Source organism: Hyalella azteca, unplaced genomic scaffold, assembly GCF_000764305.2.
Source record: "Hyalella azteca isolate HAZT.00-mixed unplaced genomic scaffold, Hazt_2.0.2 contig9563, whole genome shotgun sequence".
Classification (NCBI taxonomy): domain Eukaryota; kingdom Metazoa; phylum Arthropoda; class Malacostraca; order Amphipoda; family Hyalellidae; genus Hyalella; species Hyalella azteca.
This window is the reverse complement of record NW_025939632.1, coordinates 128,685-147,499: the sequence shown is the minus strand read 5'-3', so window position 1 is coordinate 147,499 and position 18,815 is coordinate 128,685. Positions and strand designations below refer to the sequence as shown.

The 18,815-nt window shown below is 39.3% G+C and overlaps 2 protein-coding genes across 6 annotated transcripts; one reads left to right on the top strand and one right to left on the bottom strand.

Moving 5' to 3' along the window:
• The first annotated feature begins 1,001 nt into the window (after nt 1-1,001).
• Nucleotides 1,002-5,058, top strand: LOC125178403. Its single transcript, XM_047882063.1, has 4 exons — nt 1,002-1,079; nt 2,897-3,026; nt 3,842-4,007; nt 4,824-5,058. The coding sequence occupies exons 1-4, from the start codon at nt 1,002-1,004 to the stop codon at nt 5,056-5,058; spliced, it is 609 nt and encodes a 202-aa protein (XP_047738019.1).
• A 2,476-nt stretch (nt 5,059-7,534) lies between these two features.
• On the bottom strand, nt 7,535-18,527 carry LOC108666789 (troponin C). Of its 5 annotated transcripts, none has more exons than XM_018153712.2 (6): nt 18,401-18,523; nt 13,265-13,292; nt 12,748-12,891; nt 11,866-11,985; nt 11,081-11,212; nt 7,535-7,840 (listed from the first exon to the last, which is right to left on the bottom strand). In XM_018153712.2, exons 1-6 carry the CDS (start codon nt 18,401-18,403, stop codon nt 7,815-7,817), a joined length of 453 nt encoding a protein of 150 aa, XP_018009201.1. In that variant the 5' UTR covers nt 18,404-18,523; the 3' UTR covers nt 7,535-7,814. The 5 variants fall into 5 exon arrangements, with proteins under 5 accessions (XP_018009201.1, XP_047738013.1, XP_047738015.1 ...); XM_047882057.1 differs by having other exon boundaries at nt 18,346-18,404; XM_018153713.2 differs by lacking the exon at nt 7,535-7,840 and adding an exon at nt 9,621-10,124 and having other exon boundaries at nt 18,401-18,527.
• Between the last annotated feature and the right edge of the window lie 288 nt (nt 18,528-18,815).

Sequence of the window (18,815 nt, the reverse complement as noted above, 5' to 3'; positions counted from 1 at the left end):
AAGAGCTTGAAACCGTTGCTTAACTTACCGCCGTATGTAAGCGTCCCCTGCTCGTGTCAGGCGGCAAGATTAGGCGCCACCTGACTGTTTATAATAATTTCTACCTGAGGAAGGAGGTCCGTTGACTATGTGAAAGAGGGATAAGTACGACACTTCTCTTTATATAAATTTTATTTATGCTGGGTGGTTATACACTAGAGATACATTACGAGTATAGGCTAAGACGTCGAACATTAGGTCGGAGTAACTCTAACTAATGTTACACGGGAGAACTTAGCAGCAGAGGTACGCTGAGTAGAAGAATTTCGTACATCCGATCAAGGGGTTTTTGGCCTCGTGGCACATATGCTGTATAACTATCGACTGAAGCAAGCTTTCACTGACACAGTGGACTCAAAGCTTACTAGGTCTGCTGGTAAAAACATAAGGATTGGTGTCCACAAACTACTCTCGGGCCTTTGCCCTTCAGGTGCTAAGCGCCTACAGGATCGGGCCTCGGGTGTCCGAGGTTCAGGTTGAGGAAGGAGGAACGTGGACCGCCAGAGAAGGATTCATGAAATATAATTTTCTTGAAGATAAAATTAAACGGCGGCAAGACTTCAAGGGATATCCAATGCTTGGTGTTGGGTGCAATGTGAGTAATTGAATTTTGGAAATCAATAGAAGTTGAAGCAGTGTAGTTATTTCCGTAATTTCTGAGCGTTCTGTTATCCTGTAGGGAAATCCCTGCATATATAGTAATTGACATACTCAGCGTGAATAACAATTTATCTCATCATGTGAGCATTAATTGAAGGCAAAAAACCTTGGCTTCATGGAGTACCAAGATGTAATATAATACAGATCAAAACAAAGCACATTTCCTGCTTCAGGTTTTTGATTTCTTCACGACTTATTTACCTGACGGGGGAGTGTCGGGGTTCGTGGGTGACATCGTTACCACGCTGAAGAACACCCACAACTTCTCGTGAGTGCGATACGGCGCCAACAACTGGGACGGCATGGTGGGGGAGCTGCAGAACAACAGGGCCGACCTCACCGTGTCCGAGCTCTCCATCACGGCCGAGCGCGCCAGAGTCGTAACATATACACAGCAAATCAGGATTATCAGGTGAATCTGCAATCATCATCGTGGGGCAAACCTTAGATATTCTGGGTTGCAAGGTGAAATTGTGATAATTCGTGTATCAATCAGTTTTAATCGTTTAAATAGGGATAATGTGCTATGCTAATCCGTGTTTTAAATAGGGAATTTTGTATTAACTGGGGAGTGAAGCGAAGCGTAGGCCACAAATTTACCTGTTAGCTAAGACTTGGAGCCAACGCCTAGCCTCAGCATGCAGAAACCACACAAAAGCTAAAAGTCGCAGACTAAGCTGGAACATTGCAATCCAGACCAGTGACACACTCACGGTTTAAAGTTAATATCATCGTAGGTCATTAGCCAATACTACAGGCTTTGAGCTCAATCATATGAAGCCCGTTTTACATCCAGCCTCCGCTTCTCTGGTCTTGCCTCCCGTTGCCTAAACTATTCCTGCTACCCCAACTCACAACCTTCATGCAGCCAATGACGGACTCATCCTGCTCACTTGCCCCTCCTCTCTAACTTCCTGCAGCCAATGAGACTAGGTTAGGTCCGCTCAGGTTTGTTTTGGTTGAGAAATGTCTAATCTTGAGTAGGTTAGGCCTGAAGTGGTTAAGATGGGATATATAAGGCCAGCAGATGCTGTATGACAATGCTTAACTTGAGCATATGAAGACTCTGTTTTACAGTGCGGCGAGGTTTGAGATCGTTGCATACGCGTCCACGGTGTGAGATCTTTGCTATGCCCTCGGATCGGGAAGTTGCTGCTCTTGAGCTTGTAGTCTTTGTGAGGTTATATCTGTTCCAGCACGGATCTTTGTCACCTAATGTTAGTTTTGGAAAACGAGCCGACTCATAGGTGCATGGAGACAAAATTCTGAAAACCAACTCTTTTGATGACGGCGCAGTAGATTGAATGAGAGGATACAGATAACTCGTAGATAACTTCGTGGATAACTTGTTAGCCGCACGATGGTGCTCGTTGTTGGGCATCTATACGAGAAAAGAGCTGGCCAGTACTCGACCTTAGCCAATTACCTCTAGCCAACCACCGACAATTCCTCGTCCACCTAAAATGCGTTGGTTGCCTTAAAATTCTTGCTGGAACAGAAATCACTTTACTAAGTCTAAACGCTCGAGAATAGCAACTGCCCGATCTATGGACATAGCTGAGACATTACAACTTGCATGGTCACGAATACCTCGCTCTCAGACTTCGCCGCACTATGACTACTAGCCTTATGGGGAGCAGTGATAGCAAATAGTAATAGATTAACTGCTTTATTCTATCGAACCGTCTAGTTCAATTTCTACGTGATGTGTGATCACTTGACCGAGGAATAACGTACGTCCTGCATCCACTGGCACTTTTCAGTTACAAGCTCTTCGTGGCGCCGGTCGAGGACACCCAGAAGAAAGTTCTGACGTATTTTCGCCCCATGGAACCCCCAGTGTACTTGTGTGTCCTTTGCTCGATGATTGTCATGTCTGAAAGATCGGGTTCCAAAGGCCGGATCCCTTGTGAATCAAGTCACGAAAAGTTCAAGAATCGCAACAGGCCATGGGCCTATTTCTTCAACGCCGACACTTCTATTCTATTTTATTCTATTATATAACTTGAACCCTTCGAATGTAATTGTGTTGATATTATTACATCTCTGAGACTTTGCTGTTCAATTCTCTATGATTCAATAATTAATCACTTAACTGTCAATCCCGTCTAACTTTAAACATAAAACTTCAAATCTTAGAAACAGAGCAGAAGTTACGACCGCTGCAGCAACTTACGAACATTTGGTTACTCGACAGAATACCTGCACTCCTGAACCTCGCAGCCCCAATTGCCAAATTTTTCACGACGTTTGGATTAATAATATTGCGAAGGACTCGAGCAACCTCGCGGCCAATTACACAGACGGACTACACAAGGCTCTCCAAGGTAAAAATTCTCCTGTGCTGTTCACGAATTTTTATAATGTTGGGCTAGTTGAACGTAGAAGGGGAAATGTTGCCAATGGCATATAAATAAAACATAAGAAAATGTTCAAATTTGTAAACGCTCAAGGGTGACAAATATTTTATATTATTCAGGGCTCACTGATATTGCAAATCAATGGTCAATATGAACATTTGTTGATCAATTCCACCGTCTTATCTCCTGTAATCGATATCAGTAAGACACATAACGTAGTGGCTTCAGGAACGAGAATTGAATTCGATTCTAGGTTACAAATCTCATTAGGGTGAGCGAGCAGTCCTAGTCCTAGTTCTGCCATGAGCTAGGTTCTGCCTGTCTGTCTGGGCATAAAATAGCGCAGAAGAATTCCTCAGCACCAACAGCCCAGCGAGTTTAACCCTCGCTGAATCTGGATGCGATACCTCCGTGTTGAGGGTAACTCGCTAGTGTTGAGGGTAACTCACCAGTGTTGAGGGTAACTCGCCATGCAGTGTTGAGGGTAACTCGCTAGTGTTGAGGGCTCGTGAAGCACCTCGCGCCTGTGGTACACAAGGCGGCATCTCATATGAAATACATGATTTTTTATTTCTCTATGATCATTTGCAACAACAATGAGCTGCAATTGGCACGATTTTTTTTCTCCAATTTTTTTACTGCCGATTGACCTGGTAAGTAATCAGTGCAGACACAGCACTGGGACAACGCAGAAACATCAGTAGCGACAATTTAATGGCTTTTTCACAGTTTAATTGCTTATTTTTAATAATGATCACATTATTTCATCACTATTATCGCAGGTCAGTATGTGTTCATCGGCGTGGGGGTGACCACGCAGTACTTCTTGCGGCAGCTGCCAGCGTCACAGGCCTGCAAGATCAAGGCGCTGCCCGGCACTTACCTTCAAGTCGGCATCGCTATTGGGCTACAGCACCGGTCACCCTTCCAGCCTTCCTTTGATCTCAGGTGTCACTGTGATCAAGTCTGAAGCTTAACTCCTAAGGAAAATTATTCCCGAATTAACTTTTTGTAACTGAAACATTTTATTTCGTATTTCATATATAATTCCTTAACATCTTTTTAGACATAGCCGTGTTCTTAACTATTATGAAAAATAATTCCCGAATTAACTTTTTGTAAGTGAAAATTTTGTGTCGGCATTCGATATATAATTCCCTAACATCTTTTGGGACAAGACCGTGTTCAAGACTGAGGTTTAGCGCTTCAGCAGAATGAAATTTCCAGAATTAACATTCGTAACTGAAACATTTTGTTTTAGTATTCGATAATTCTTTAACATATCTAGTAGGATAAGGTAGGTAAACCTGATATGATATTTTGGTATTAAAATGTACTCCTTAGAGCTTAGACTCTCTGTATAATCTTCCTCGAATCCTAATTCAAGCGCTTCTCTAAGATTGAAGAAAATATTAAATGTATTCAACGTGTTTGTAATACCAGTCAGTTATTTGAAGTGCAGTCCACAGTATATATCGTGACGTCCCTTGAGTGTGTGTACTGAGAGTAGAGAATAAAGTGGTGTTAAAACTTTTATAAATACTGACATGAACTTTACGAAAAATTTCACTGCACTTATGCCGGCCATGCAGCCGTCACTTGTCTATTTTGATGTTTTTCTACAAGAGATTATCTCCAAGAATCACGATATAAAACAATCTTAATCAATTAACAAGAAAACTCACAATGATCGTCTAATGAACAAGTTATCTTAATTGAATTACTAACCATTGTTCTTCCATATTTACTAATATTATGCCATAGCCTGCAGAAATTTCGTGAGCTCGGCCTGCTGCACAAGCTCGCCAAGAAGTGGCTGGCCAAGGAAATGTTTTGTGAGGACGACAGCCTCGTCGTTATCGACATCATCGACGTGTCGAGCCTCTTCGTCCTTCTGCTCCTCGGCATCGGACTGAGCATCGTCATCTTTGCTGTAGAGATCATGATGCGAAGCACTCATCGTCGCCAACGAAATAAAAAACCCATAGAGGAAATTTGAGTTCCAAGCGGCAGCATGTAAGAAGAGACAAAGGCCCCCAGCAGCAGCATGTAGGAAGAGACATAAGCCACTAGCAGCAGTATGTAGGAAGAGACGAACCCTAGTACGAAGCATGGGCTCACGTGAAGCTGATTTCCATACTTCTTTCATAAAGACTTAAATTCTATAAATAATTTCTGTTGCTTAATTATTCTTCATTTCATATTTATTTTATATACGAATGAAATTTGTCAACGAATGACTCATGATAAGATTACCTTCATATATTGATGAGCCCTTCTTGTAAATGCATTGATTATTAATCCGTTAGAGATAAAGCAATTAGTTTCAACGTATTTCTGGAATTTACACGGATTTTTCTATTGCATATTATTTGGCGCTACAACGGTCTTAAAAATTGTGCAAATTATTCAAAAGATTTGTACACTATGTGATGCGTAAGAAATGATTATGAGCTAATTAACCGGACAATTGCTTTAAATTTTGTTTCGATTTCTGCCGTGACATCTCCCCTACAAAGGAGCGAATAGTTGTTTTAATTTGATATTATAACAACTTTATTCTATTTTATGTAATGTTTAGTGTGATGAAAAGATTTTTCAGTTAAACAATAATACCTTGAATTGAACAATACCTTGAGTTGAAATGACACCTTCAGTTGAAACGCTCCTTAAATGTAGAAAAATTGCTGACAACATGAATTACACAATATTTTCTTATTAGCAATAGCAACAATCTAGTTATGTTGCACCCATATTCAGGTAGAAGTAGACAAAAGTAGAGTGATTTGGAGCACGCTTTGAGGCGCTATAAACGAAAATACGAGACCAAACATCTGCCAACCATGGCAACGCTCGGTGGGGCGGCTATATACATGTTGCGGGGCAAAGATATCGCTCAGATTACAATCTCGAGATTAATATCACTTAATTAATGTTGGTTCTTATATTGATAAATCATCAAGATATTTCAAATTAATCAATAGTTCTCTTATTACAGGAATTTGCAACTTAAGTTGCCTGTAAAGAAAAACCATTTGGATCAAGTAAATGTCAATTGACAAAGTACATTTACATGTCATTGTCTAATGAGCCTTACAATGACTGACATATAATGGGGAACTCGATATATTTCAGTGATAGAGCTCTTTTCGATCACAAAATTTCAGACAAAATGCCAAGCAGAATATTTATCATCACAAAAGACTGGAGAAAGTATAAAAATAAACAAATGAGCTTATTCATCTAAACTAGCTGCAGTCTGCATTAGAACGGTCGTTTTCATACTAGCTGATCATTGATATATCTTACATGATTAAGACCAATTTTCGAGAACTGTTCTCTGATTAGTGGCTGATCGGAAAATAATAAAAAGTCGAAGAAGATATTACTGAAACCATTATACATTTATTTTGACGAGAACCATGATAAATAATCTCCATTTTGGCGATTGTCGATTAAACACTGTCGTAGTTCATCGTAAGTGACACAATATCGAAAAGTTTTATTCAATTGGAACATATATCATTTGTAGAAGATTTCGAGTGCGAAGAATGCTACTCTTTTTAGCGCATTTTCTCATTTATGGAAAAAATTGCACTATTGTGCTCGCAATGTCCGTCCGTCTGTCTGTCTGTCTGTCTGTCTGTCTGTCTGTCCGTCTGTCCGTCCGTCTGTCTGTCTGTCTGTCTGTCCGTCTGTCCGTGACCTCAAGTTTTCGTCGACGAGAAAATGATCTCTCTGTCACTCACTGCAGTGAGTACTGAGTTATATTTTTTGAGTTTTCTAATGAAATTGGCAAATGGTTTTGATGACCGTGCTGGAAATACAGTTGTCAAAGGAGGGTTAATTGAAAAACCCTTCATTGTTTTATCTTTCAATTACACGCCAACGAATTACGTACCATTCCGTCATGTCCTACAAGCTCGTGAAGAATTTCGGACCCAAAATTTATGTAATCTTCACATAGAATTTTACTATATTTATTGAAAGGAATGCACCTCAATAGAGTTAATCCCCTTAAATGCTTGTATTTTGGTGCAATTAATGTTGTCTACAGATTTTCCATCAGAACTATATCAGAATTTTACTGTGATAAAGAAAATTGTACAAGAATTAGAGTAAAACTTTTTGATCTGCAAAAACCATGCCTCCTCTTCCCTCCTAATCAGGCCAATAAAAATATACCTATTCTCTTCGGCTCCATGGACTTGATGCTTATTTAGTTTAAAATTGGAGATCAAATTCCTTCTTAATCAATAGCTTGTTCATAACAGGGGAAATATTGTCCATGTTAATTCAACCTGAGCTCTGCGGACGTCAACACTCCAACTTTCCATATTTATAGTTGCTTGACGACCTAAAAATTTGATTACAACAGGACAGAAAATAATGAACTTTTTTGTGAAGTATTTTATTGTGGTGCATTGGTAACAAAGTTTAAAGCTTAAGTAGGATTCTTTTCTGAAGATCTTGACTGCAGTAAATATATTTTACATCATTATTGGTGCATTATGGTCTCTGTAATACAACTTTTAAAGTTGAGCAAAATTTACTAAGATTGTTCGTTACCACTCACGACATTGAAGGGAGATGAGGAACTGTCGCATGAATTCAGTTATGTTGACCACGGTCGTTGATTTTGAAGAATAAAATTGAGAATATACTTGATAACTACCAAAAACATTGACATGCGTGTAATTTTTTTATGAAGACGCAGGAATTGAAAAGTTGTGGAGACAGCATCAGAGGAGTCGCTTAGCCGCCCATCATCTCCATGAACTCTGCACACACAGAACAACTGTCAACTCTGTGTATCGTCTCCATGAACTCTGCACACACAGAACAACTGTCAACTCTGTGCATCTAACACTGCGACCAACTCGTCTCTCGATCCGCTGAACACTGCGGTCAACTCGTCTCTCGATCCTCTGAACACTGCGACCAACTCGTCTCTCGATCCCCTGAACACTGCGTCCAACTCGTCTCTCGATCCTCTGAACACTGCGGTCAACTCGTCTCTCGATCCTCTGAACACTGCGGCTAACTCGTCTCTCGATCCTCTGAGCACTGCGGCCAACTCGTCTCTCGATCCTCTGAACACTGCGGTCAACTCGTCTCTTGATCCTCTGAACACTGCGGCCAACTCGTCTCTCGTTCCTCTGAGCACTGCGGTCAACTCGTCTCTCGATCCCCTGAACACTGCGGCCAACTCGTCTCTCGATCCTCTGAACTCTGCGGTCAACTCGTCTCTCGATCCTCTGAACACTGCGTCCAACTCGTCTCTCGATCCTCTGAACACTGCGGTCAACTCGTCTCTCGATCCTCTGAACACTGCGGCCAACTCGTCTCTCGATCCCCTGAACACTGCGGCTGTCTCTTATACACATCTAGATGTGTATAAGAGACAGCTGTGCATCGTCTCCATGAACTCTGCACACACAGAACAACTGTCAACTCTGTGCATCGTCTCTATCTGCAGCCCACGCAGAGCAGCAAAAATATTTAGCAGCAGCACATTAAGAAAACTTCTATTCAAGTAAAACTTTGCTCACTCATAAGCAAATAAATTTTTATATGTCTGCTCAAATCATAATTACATCAACTCGGACTCGAAAGCATGACAATTAGAATAGAAAATGAAAGAAAAATTAAAAGTTCCTCGTTCAACATCACCAAAGTCAATTTTTTTATTATCACATGAACTTTGTTTGTGATTCCTCCTCCGGAAATCTGTCTTTTCACGACCCTCTACTTAGGTCTACCCTCTTAATTTGTTTATTAATGACATTTTTTATGACTCTCATTGAGACAGCGAAAATGTAATATATCATGAAAAACGAAGAAGTTTAAAAACATAAAAAATGGCTACTTAGAAAGGAGTTATATGATGTGTAATCGTTTATGTATTAATTTGTCCTAATTAACAACGATGCAAGAAGATATATTTAGATTGCATTACGAAAAGAAGATATTCTGTAGCGAAATCACAAAGGCACCGTCATTAATACAGCAATAGAAATAGAATTAGTCGGAGAAGAAATACTCGGAAATTTCTATAAGTATCTGAAAAAAAAGAGCTGGAGAAGAAGCAAAAAATATAATTGATAATCAAAGGGTTAACTGCAGCAATATCGCAATCGGTAAATATAAACGGGAAGAAAAAACATTGTAATGAAAATGGTGACACATCAATAGCAACAGGAACAATGTGATTATAGGATGGAGAAAAAGTATAGAAAGCACATCACACATACGGACATCACACATCACTATATATACTATACACTAATTAGACTATGTCGTTACCTGTTTCACGTGAAGATTCTAGATTCCTTTCCTTTTATTGTATTTTTCTAAATTATATATATTTCATAGGATCTCAGGGCAGAAAATATAGCAAAACACAAATTATCATTTAATTTATCGACGGTGGACAGCCAAGTTGAATAATTTATTCTTCTTAATCATCAGAGATAATATCTTTTTGATAGGCTCGATATTTACGTGATATTCTCGCAAAAGTAGCGAAGAAAATAGCAAATTAGAAAGTGAAAAAATGACTCAAAATTAGCATTTATTTATCAACTTAACCCGGCAATTTTTTTAATAATCGAATCCTGAGAAGTAACTAAGGATGCTCGCTATATTTCAGCAGTCGAACATAACAAAAAGGAATGAGTTTTCAGCCCGTAATGGAGACAACACAAAATAATATTAATTATAACTAAATGCGATTCCGGTAAGAATAACATTTGCTATAGCTGACGCAGAGTAAGATGACTAGAGCAAGTTTATGAGCTTCGGAAAATGTTCTAATTTTGACGTAGACAAAGATGAGTAGCGTAAGTTAATGAGACTGCTATGGATAAGGGTTGAAATATGAAAGGATAACCAAATTACAAAGCTTGGCGTCTTTCAAAAATAGCGCGATTTCAAGACCGGAAATGTGGCAACAGAGTAGACTTCGACGACAGGTGAATGATGGTGGCATGGCCATATAGTGGCATGGCCATATAGTGGCATGGCCATGCAAAAAAATTTATCCGGTCATCATCTCCATGAACTCTGGAAGAGAAAAAAGCACGAGTCTTCAGTGTGCCATAGTTAAAGGAGCTCGTGATCGTAAGGATTCGGAAAAAAATTCGGATTATATCCTTCAAAAATTGTAACAATTTGGCAAGGCTCCAAAAAAGGGGTAGGTATCAGAATATACAATAAGGAAAACAACAACATTCTCCAAACAAAGTGGCTCAGTTTGGTAGAAGTAATTATTAAAAATAGTTTGCACATTTTGTAATCGGGGAGCAATGGGCAACAAAACAAGTGCGGCAGGATAAAAAACACCGCGATATATCATTCAATATTCAAAAATATTTCAATTTATTCCACTGACTTAAAAGAAAAAAAGTGTCAGCTCTCTTGTGCTGAGCTCCGTACACGCACGAGACTTGATTTTTCTCAGTACGAGCGGGGGAAAATGATTCAAATCTTTGAACCGATTCAAAACAGAACAATAGTTGCCGTTTTAGATACGGATCAAGATTTTAAGCGACAAACTGGACTGAACTACAAACAAATAATATACAAATGTAACAGATGCTGCCATGCACAATTATGTAATGCGAATGGAACAAATACAAAATTCTACGCATTAATGTCTTTCTTCTATGCTTTAATGCCTTTGATTTTGGCGAGCATTCGCTGGTCTATTTTTTATTTAATTTGGAGCATGCAAGGTTCGTTTAGATTGACCACAGTTCACTACCCTTGGGATAAAAAATCATCTCTTTTACGAAATTTTTGGAATGTGCAGCATTTTTGGACATAGCAAGGAAATTTCACCAGTTCGAAAAATTTATCGACACGAAAGCGGAACAAACCAATCATTTTCAACCGTCCATCCTGTGCAACAACTGTACAAGCAACGATCAGTGATGGTATTTCTATTTAGAAATCAAATAAAACTAAGTAAATTAAAGGCGAAAACTTTTATAAGAATTTATTCATGCGAAAAATCTCACCATCGAAGTCGAGGGTTCCTGAACCGTCCTCATCGACCTCATCCACGATGCCCTCGATGTCCTCGGCGGAGAGCCTGTTGTCCAGCTCCTTAAGGATCTCCTTGAGCACCTGCGTGGTGATGTAGCCATTTCCTGCCCAACAAAAACAATCCTTTGAGACTATTTTTAGCGCATTTTCACATTTATGGAAAAAATGCACTAATGTGCTCGCCATGTCCGTCTGTCTGTCCGTCCGTCCGTCCGTCTGTCCGTGACCTCAAGTTTTCTTCGACCGGAAAATGCGCTCTCTGTCACTCACTGCTGTGAGTACTGAGTTATATTTTTTAATGTGTAAATACAAACTGATGTTAGCTTTGAACGAGTTATACTCGATGGGAAATTTTATAGTGTGTATGATGTGAAGCTAAGAATATGATTTAAATTGGAAACCTGACCGTGATTGAGTAGGGTACAGCTATCGTGCATGTGATCGTGTGGATGTATAATTGATCAAAGAATTCAATTGTGATTTAAATGAATATAAATGAAATTAACGATGAAAGGGTTTGAATATAAGCTGATGTGAGCTTTGAACGAGTTATACTCGATGGGAAATTTTGTAGTGTGTATGATGTGAAGCTAAGAATATGATTTAAATTGGGAACCTGACCGTGATTGAGTAGAGTACAGCTATGTGTGGATGTATAATTGATCAAAGAATTCAATTGTGATTTAAATGAACATAAATGAAAATAGCAATGCAAGGAGTAATTTTTGAATGTAGGCAGGATTGCCCCGTTTCTCACCCTCTTTGTCGTATATCCTGAAGGCTTCCTTGAGCTCCTCCTTCAAGGATTCCTCGTCCTCCTCAATCAGGAACTTGGCTGACAGGATACAGAACTCCTCGAACTCAAGCTCGCCGGAACCTGGTGGGTTTTCAGTCAACAAAATTTATAACAAGGAAGTGCAGAGCTGCACTTTAAAAGTATTTTTCGATATACTTATTGTATTTGCAGTAATTTGATAGTTAAAATGCCTTTTCAATTGTGTTTCGCGTAAGTCAATTGTGTTTCACGTAACAAGTTTCGGATAAATTTTGTACCAAAACGCAAGCAGACAAGTTTCGTTACCAGAACGCCAGCAGACTTCCGATAATGGAAAATACGAATCGCTACTTTGCACAAATTAGGGCACTTTCTTTGACTTCTGAACACATGGTAAAAAGTACTACTGCTTTTACTTAACAGATCCAATCGCAATCATTAGGTCACATATAAGGGCAAATTCTTACCATCTATACTCACAGGCCGAGCACTTCTCCTACTCACCATCATTGCCGACCTCCTCGACACTCTCATTAAGGGCCTTCTCGAAGACCTCATATATATTCATGCGCAGAATTATTTCCTAATGAGGCCCATCATACATGCTCTGCTACTCACCATTTTTGCCGACCTCCTCGACAATCTCATTAAGGGCCTTCTCAGTGACCTTGAGACCCATCATACATGCTCTGCTACTCACCATCCTCGTCGACCTCCTCGACAATCTCATTAAGGGCCTTCTCAGTGACCTTCAGGCCCATCATACATGCTCTGCTACTCACCATCCTCGTCGACCTCCTCGACAATCTCATTAAGGGCCTTCTCAGTGACCTTCAGACCCATCATACATGCTCTGCTACTCACCATCCTCGTCGACCTCCTCGACAATCTCATTAAGGGCCTTCTCAGTGACCTTGAGCCCCATCATACGCAGGATGGTGGACACCGTCTCGACGGTGATGCAGCCTGACTTCTCCGTGTCGAAGGAGTCGAAGGCCTTCCTCAGCGCTGTACAGTGCATACTATGAGTACTACATTGAGCTTATAATGTTATTTATTTAACCAGTTATTTATTTATAACTTATGCATTTATACAGGCAGTTATTTAACCTAGTGTCAAAAACTCATAATGTATAGTGAAGACGAATTCTGAGAATTATTGATTGAAAAAATTATGCTGAGAACAATGAAAGTTTATTCTCTTGTCGTATCATCTTTGTGCACTGGCAACCTAATAATTTAGCAGGATAAAATCAGAGAACTAATAGAAATTTCAATAAATGAAGTAGAAGTAAATGAAGTAATAGAAATTTCAATTCAAGTAAATAAATAAGCCTGTAACTGCCGATACTACTACGCCTGTATTTTCTGCAATACTCACCGCTGATCTGATCTTCACTGAGATCCTCCTGTGCGGAGAAGAAAGTAAATTTATTAGTTAGAATAGAATAGAATAGAATAGAATAGAATAGAATAGAATAGAATAGAATAGAATAGAATAGAATAGAATAGAATAGAATAGAATAGAATAGAATAGAATAGAATAGAATAGAATAGAATAGAATAGAATAGAATAGAATAGAATAGAATAGAATAGAATAGAATAGAATAGAATAGAATAGAATAGAATAGAATAGAATAGAATAGAATAGAATAGAATAGAATAGAATAGAATAGAATAGAATAGAATAGAATAGAATAGAATAGAATAGAATAGAATAGAATAGAATAGAATAGAATAGAATAGAATAGAATAGAATAGAATAGAATAGAATAGAATAGAATAGAATAGAATAGAATAGNGTCCCCTACACGAGACGCTGCCGTCCCCTACACGTGACGCTGCCGTCCCCTACACGTGACGCCGCCCTTCGGTCTCAAAATACACCGACTCTTTAAGCCGCTGCACAGCTCAGCGGCAGAAGGTTTTCCCAGTTCAGCCTCTTTTTTTAGCACATTTTCTCATTTATGGAAAAAAAGGCACTAATGTGCTCACCATGTCCGTCTGTCCGTCCGTCTGTCCGTCCGTCCGTGACCTCAACTTTTCGTCGACGAGAAAATGCGCTCTCTGTCACTCACTGCTGTGAGTACTGAGTTATATTTTAGCACATTTTCTCATTTATGGATAAAAAAGGCACTATTGTGCTCGTCATGTCAGTCCATCCGTCCGTCCGTCCGTGACTGCACGCTTTCGTCGACGGGAAAATGCGCTCTCTGTCACTCACTATATAGTGAGTACTGAGTTATATTTTTTTAAGGTACCGAGTATTGAAGCTCAGGCTGAAGATATGCGCGTGTATCAGTTTAGTCTAGCAGTCGTTCATTTCTGATAATTTTCTTGACTTAATACAACTGTAATTCAAGGCTCAGAAAAATCTTGGAAGTTGATTTAGTCGCTGACAATTAACGGCCGCCCGCCAGTGACAGTCATGCCAAGGTTGCCAGAGAGGCCACTCTCTCCCAACATACAGTGAGGGATATTTTTATGTGTCTTAGGATGACATTTATAGTGAAATTAATCATTTTAATTCATGTAATGTTTAGATAGGTATATATATACTAATATACACTTGAAGAGAATGGGTTTCATTAACAACTAGCACTTTAGCTCGACGTAGCCAGGACATGAGAAATTCCTGTTATTATGGAATCATGTTACCCCGAATCCCGTTAATAATAGTTTAATTTAAGTTTCCTAATCAAATAAGTACCTATGAAACGAAACCCATTTTGTACATTGAAGGTAAGACTTTCAGTTTGCTTCCTTTTCAAAATGTAGAGAAGCTATTTTGCATCTAACAAATTGAAAGCATATTAACGAATTATGAAATATAATTTCAATTTTTAATCCGATCCTACCCCGCCGTTCCTCCAATCATTTTCTATTCTCAAGAAACGAACTAAATTGAAAGTCTAGGCAATATTCCGATGGATGCAATATGTATCTTGGATTAGCGCCAAAATAGCCTGTATATATTTACGGAGACATACTTCTAAGATACAAAATATCTTTGAGAAATATTATGTAGAATATTTTCTTGTTTTTATTGCGTCAAAAAAGAATTTTTTGCAGTTAATAGATCGCAAAGCAGGTTTTCGAAGGACATTATTAATATTTTTATTTAGATAGCAACGTTTCGAACGGAGAGATTTTCGGGTTGCGATTTCTTAGTATTAACTTATTCGCGAGTCACCAACATGCGGAACAGCCTCCGTGATGGCGTTGACAACACTCCCTGTAAGAACGCGTTCAAGAATAAACTATATAGACAAAGATATGCAAAAGTATATGTCCAGTGTTAAAATGCCTAGCACATTGCGGAACTAGTTAAAGTTCAGTGATGATGTCAAACCAACGGCAGTTGAAAAAAAAATCTGGTCAAAATGTCAGTTTTTAGATTAGTGAACAAGTCACAAAAAAATTCAAGAATCGGTGACAGGGCTAATAAGACCTTTTCTTTAATGCCGAAGCTGCTATGCTATGCTATACACGTGTTTTTGAACGATAAAAATTACATTATTCAATGTGTCAATTATGCATTGAACAATGCATAATTATGCATTGAACAATGCATAATTGTGAATGCATTTACAACTTTATTAATGTATTGAAATGTCGTTCAGAAACTTGATTTCCTATATATCAACGCCCGCAAAAAATTCGTTCGGCTTATTGCAAAAACACCAGAAATTTCACATTAAATCACATTAATCAAATTCTCTAATCTTCAATCGAATTTGCATCAAATAACAAATTATGCCAGCCTGTACGTGTTTGTATTTACATCGTATTTAATTAATTTAATTTAATTTAATTTAACGTGTGCCCATTGCCAACCATATATAGAGCCCTCGCTCCCTGGCACATCCCGCACTAGCCCAGCTGTGGTGCATCTAAAACAGAGCTTGACACTCAGCACAGCTGTCGTTTGCGGCTAAGGGTTAAAAAATCTTCAGGTTTAAACAGAAATTAAGACTAATTTTTTTTAATCCACGATTAAAAAAAAGGCAATCATAAGGTGAATAAATAATTCTGTTTGTTTATTCTAAATCAAGGTAGTTATTATAAACTAATATATTTGATTATTAATAATATATAATATACTATATTAATAGTATATATACTTTACTATATAATATATAATAATAATACTATAATAATAGTATATAATAATATATTATTACATACTACGTTGAAAAAATCACGTGAGTAAATGCTGATAAACATCCGTCTGGTAAATTCATAGCTGGATAACAAATCAGAAGTGCATTCGCATTCCCTCGACGAGCTATTAAAAAGTCTATAGTGTTCCCGTATCCTGCGTTAACGACAGCTCTGTGTTAATGGTAAGCCCTACGCACGTTGTGGGTCTGGGCAGGTCTCGGCTCAATGGTAAGCCCTACGCACGCTGTAGGTCTGGGCAAGTCTTGGCTTAATGGTAAGCCCTACGCACGCTGTAGGTCTGGGCAGGTCTCGGCTCAATGGGAAGCCTTACGCCCGCTTTAGGTCTGGGCAGGTCTCGGCTCATTGGTAAGCCCTATGCAAGCTGTAGGTCCGGTCAGGTCTCGGCTCAGTGGTAAGCCCTACGCCCGCTGTAGGTTCGGTCAGGTCTCGGCTCAATGGTAAGCCCTGCGCACGCTGTGGGTCTGGGCAGGTCTCGGCTCAATGGTAAGCCCTACGCACGCTGTAGGTCCGGGCAGGTCTCGGCTCAATGGTATGCCCTACGCCCGTTGTAGGTCCGGGTAGGTCTCGGCTCAATGGTAAGCCCTACGCCCGCTGTAGGTCTGGGCAGGTCTCGGCTCAATGGTAAGCCCTACGCCCGCTGTAGGTCCGGGCAGGTCTCGGCTCAATGTTAAGCCCTACGCCCGCTGTATGTCTGGGCAGGTCTCGGCTCAATGTTAAGCCCTACGCCCGCTGTAGGTCTGGGCAGGTCTCGGCTGTGAGCCCAGCGTTCAGTCATGGCGCTATGCCAAGATTTTGCTCTTCGCTGAACTCATTTGCAGCCTCTAAACTTGATGCAAGTCTGAGCATTTTATTCGGAACGGAAAGGTGAGATATGTACGTGTTACTGCGCAACTGTTCACGTACATCTCACATCTCTATACAACTGTGCGCTACGAAACTGTTATCCGTCACAGTTTTATAATAGAAAGCATGGCATGTCAGTCGTTTTCGCATGTTGTTAATATAGAACGTAACTTAACAGAACATTAAATGATGAACCAATGAGCGTTTGCGATGAGCAATGATTCCAATAATGAGCGTTTCTCATATTGAATATTCTATAGAAATAGGGTTATCTCTTTCCTCTTTCAGGCGAGACTTAGTTTCCTAATCCTGGAGGCATTTATTAGTTTTAAAACAGAATTGACTTTGCCTAAGAAATATATAATACAATCCTCAACTTCACCCCGCTACTACAGAACAATTCCTTCCTTATCAGTTTCGGCTAATAATTTCTATATGGGGACCAATGTTTTGGGCGATGCTGTTGTTTTTATTTTCAACTTCTTCACTTTGCTAAAAAAAACATTTCTTGCGAGGGATTTGTACACCTTGTGTAAATCCCCATCACTTGCACATATATAGAGCGTACAATTTAAATATCAAATGAATTTAATAGTCGATGACAATAACATAGAATTTTAGTTCAGGACTGAGCGTCAGGATTAATGGCTAGAAGCGCGTCATCGTGGCTTTTATTATTACATCCTGGCAAAGATTATTTCAGATTAAATACAATTACTTCAAATGTTGCGGGCGAATTCCTGTTAAGAAAGCTGATCTTCAGTAAATTCACAAAATTATTTCCTTTCATGCTTGACATTTTCGCACCATTCGTAAAATCACTGCATTCATGTAACTTAAATTTTCAGCACTCGCTCATTCCAGAACCCGACGCAAGCAATCAAAATTCCAAGATAGCTTTTGAAATTAATGACTTCTGACGGTTGTATTCAGTAGAGCTGCTTCAGTGATAATAAAATTTCTATCAATGAAATTACAACTATAGAGGATGAACAAGAAACATTTAATTGTATCTATCAATCATTTATAACAATTAATTGTACAAATTTATAATTAGCCCCATTTGTAGGTTGAACCGCCTCACTTGAACGTACGGAATTAGAGTAAAATGTTCAGGTTAACTATAATGATGCAAATTATTTGGAACAAGTTTTTGCGGTTTTGAAAAAAAACGTTGTTTGCGTTAAATTTTCAATTGGCATGTAGTGAAACATGACCTATCATTGATGGACATTTGGTCTTGTAAGAGTTCATTGAATTGTAGAGTGTGTGTGTTCAACCACTCTGTTGATCATCCATTATAGAGGATAAATAACCGTTCTCAAAATAATTTTCCAGAAGTCACTAATTCAACGAAATTTATCAAACCTGCCTGTCAGCAAATTTCAAATCACACTCTTGCAAAACTGCATGAGCTCTCTCGCTCTACATACCATGTTGGACGATGTTGTTCACACTATCAGCAAGAACGAGAGCGTGAATACGTACCATGTTGGACGATGTTGCTCACTATCAGCAAGAACGAGAGCGTGAAGCTGTTCTCCGACTGCGTTTCGTAAGCACAGTGCTAGTCTCACGAAACGTAACCGCGTCTTCGTAGCCCAGGGGCGTGTAGCCCGCTTCTATTTACCGCCTCGTGATCAAGAGCGCTTTACACCCGCTTGCCAACCCCGCCATATCGAGACGGAATTGTGGTCAGCTTTTTGCCGCAGTGTGGGCGTGATCTACTTTGATCATATCCGTGAGCTTAATTGATTTAATTTAAGTATTAAAAGTTAATTTGCATACGGTCTACCAGCTAGAGTTTCTTGCTATTTCAGGCATATGATATATCAGTGATTTAGCTACGTCATCACAAATACTAATTTATTTCTTATGGCTTGCCGATCTCGTTGCTACCAGC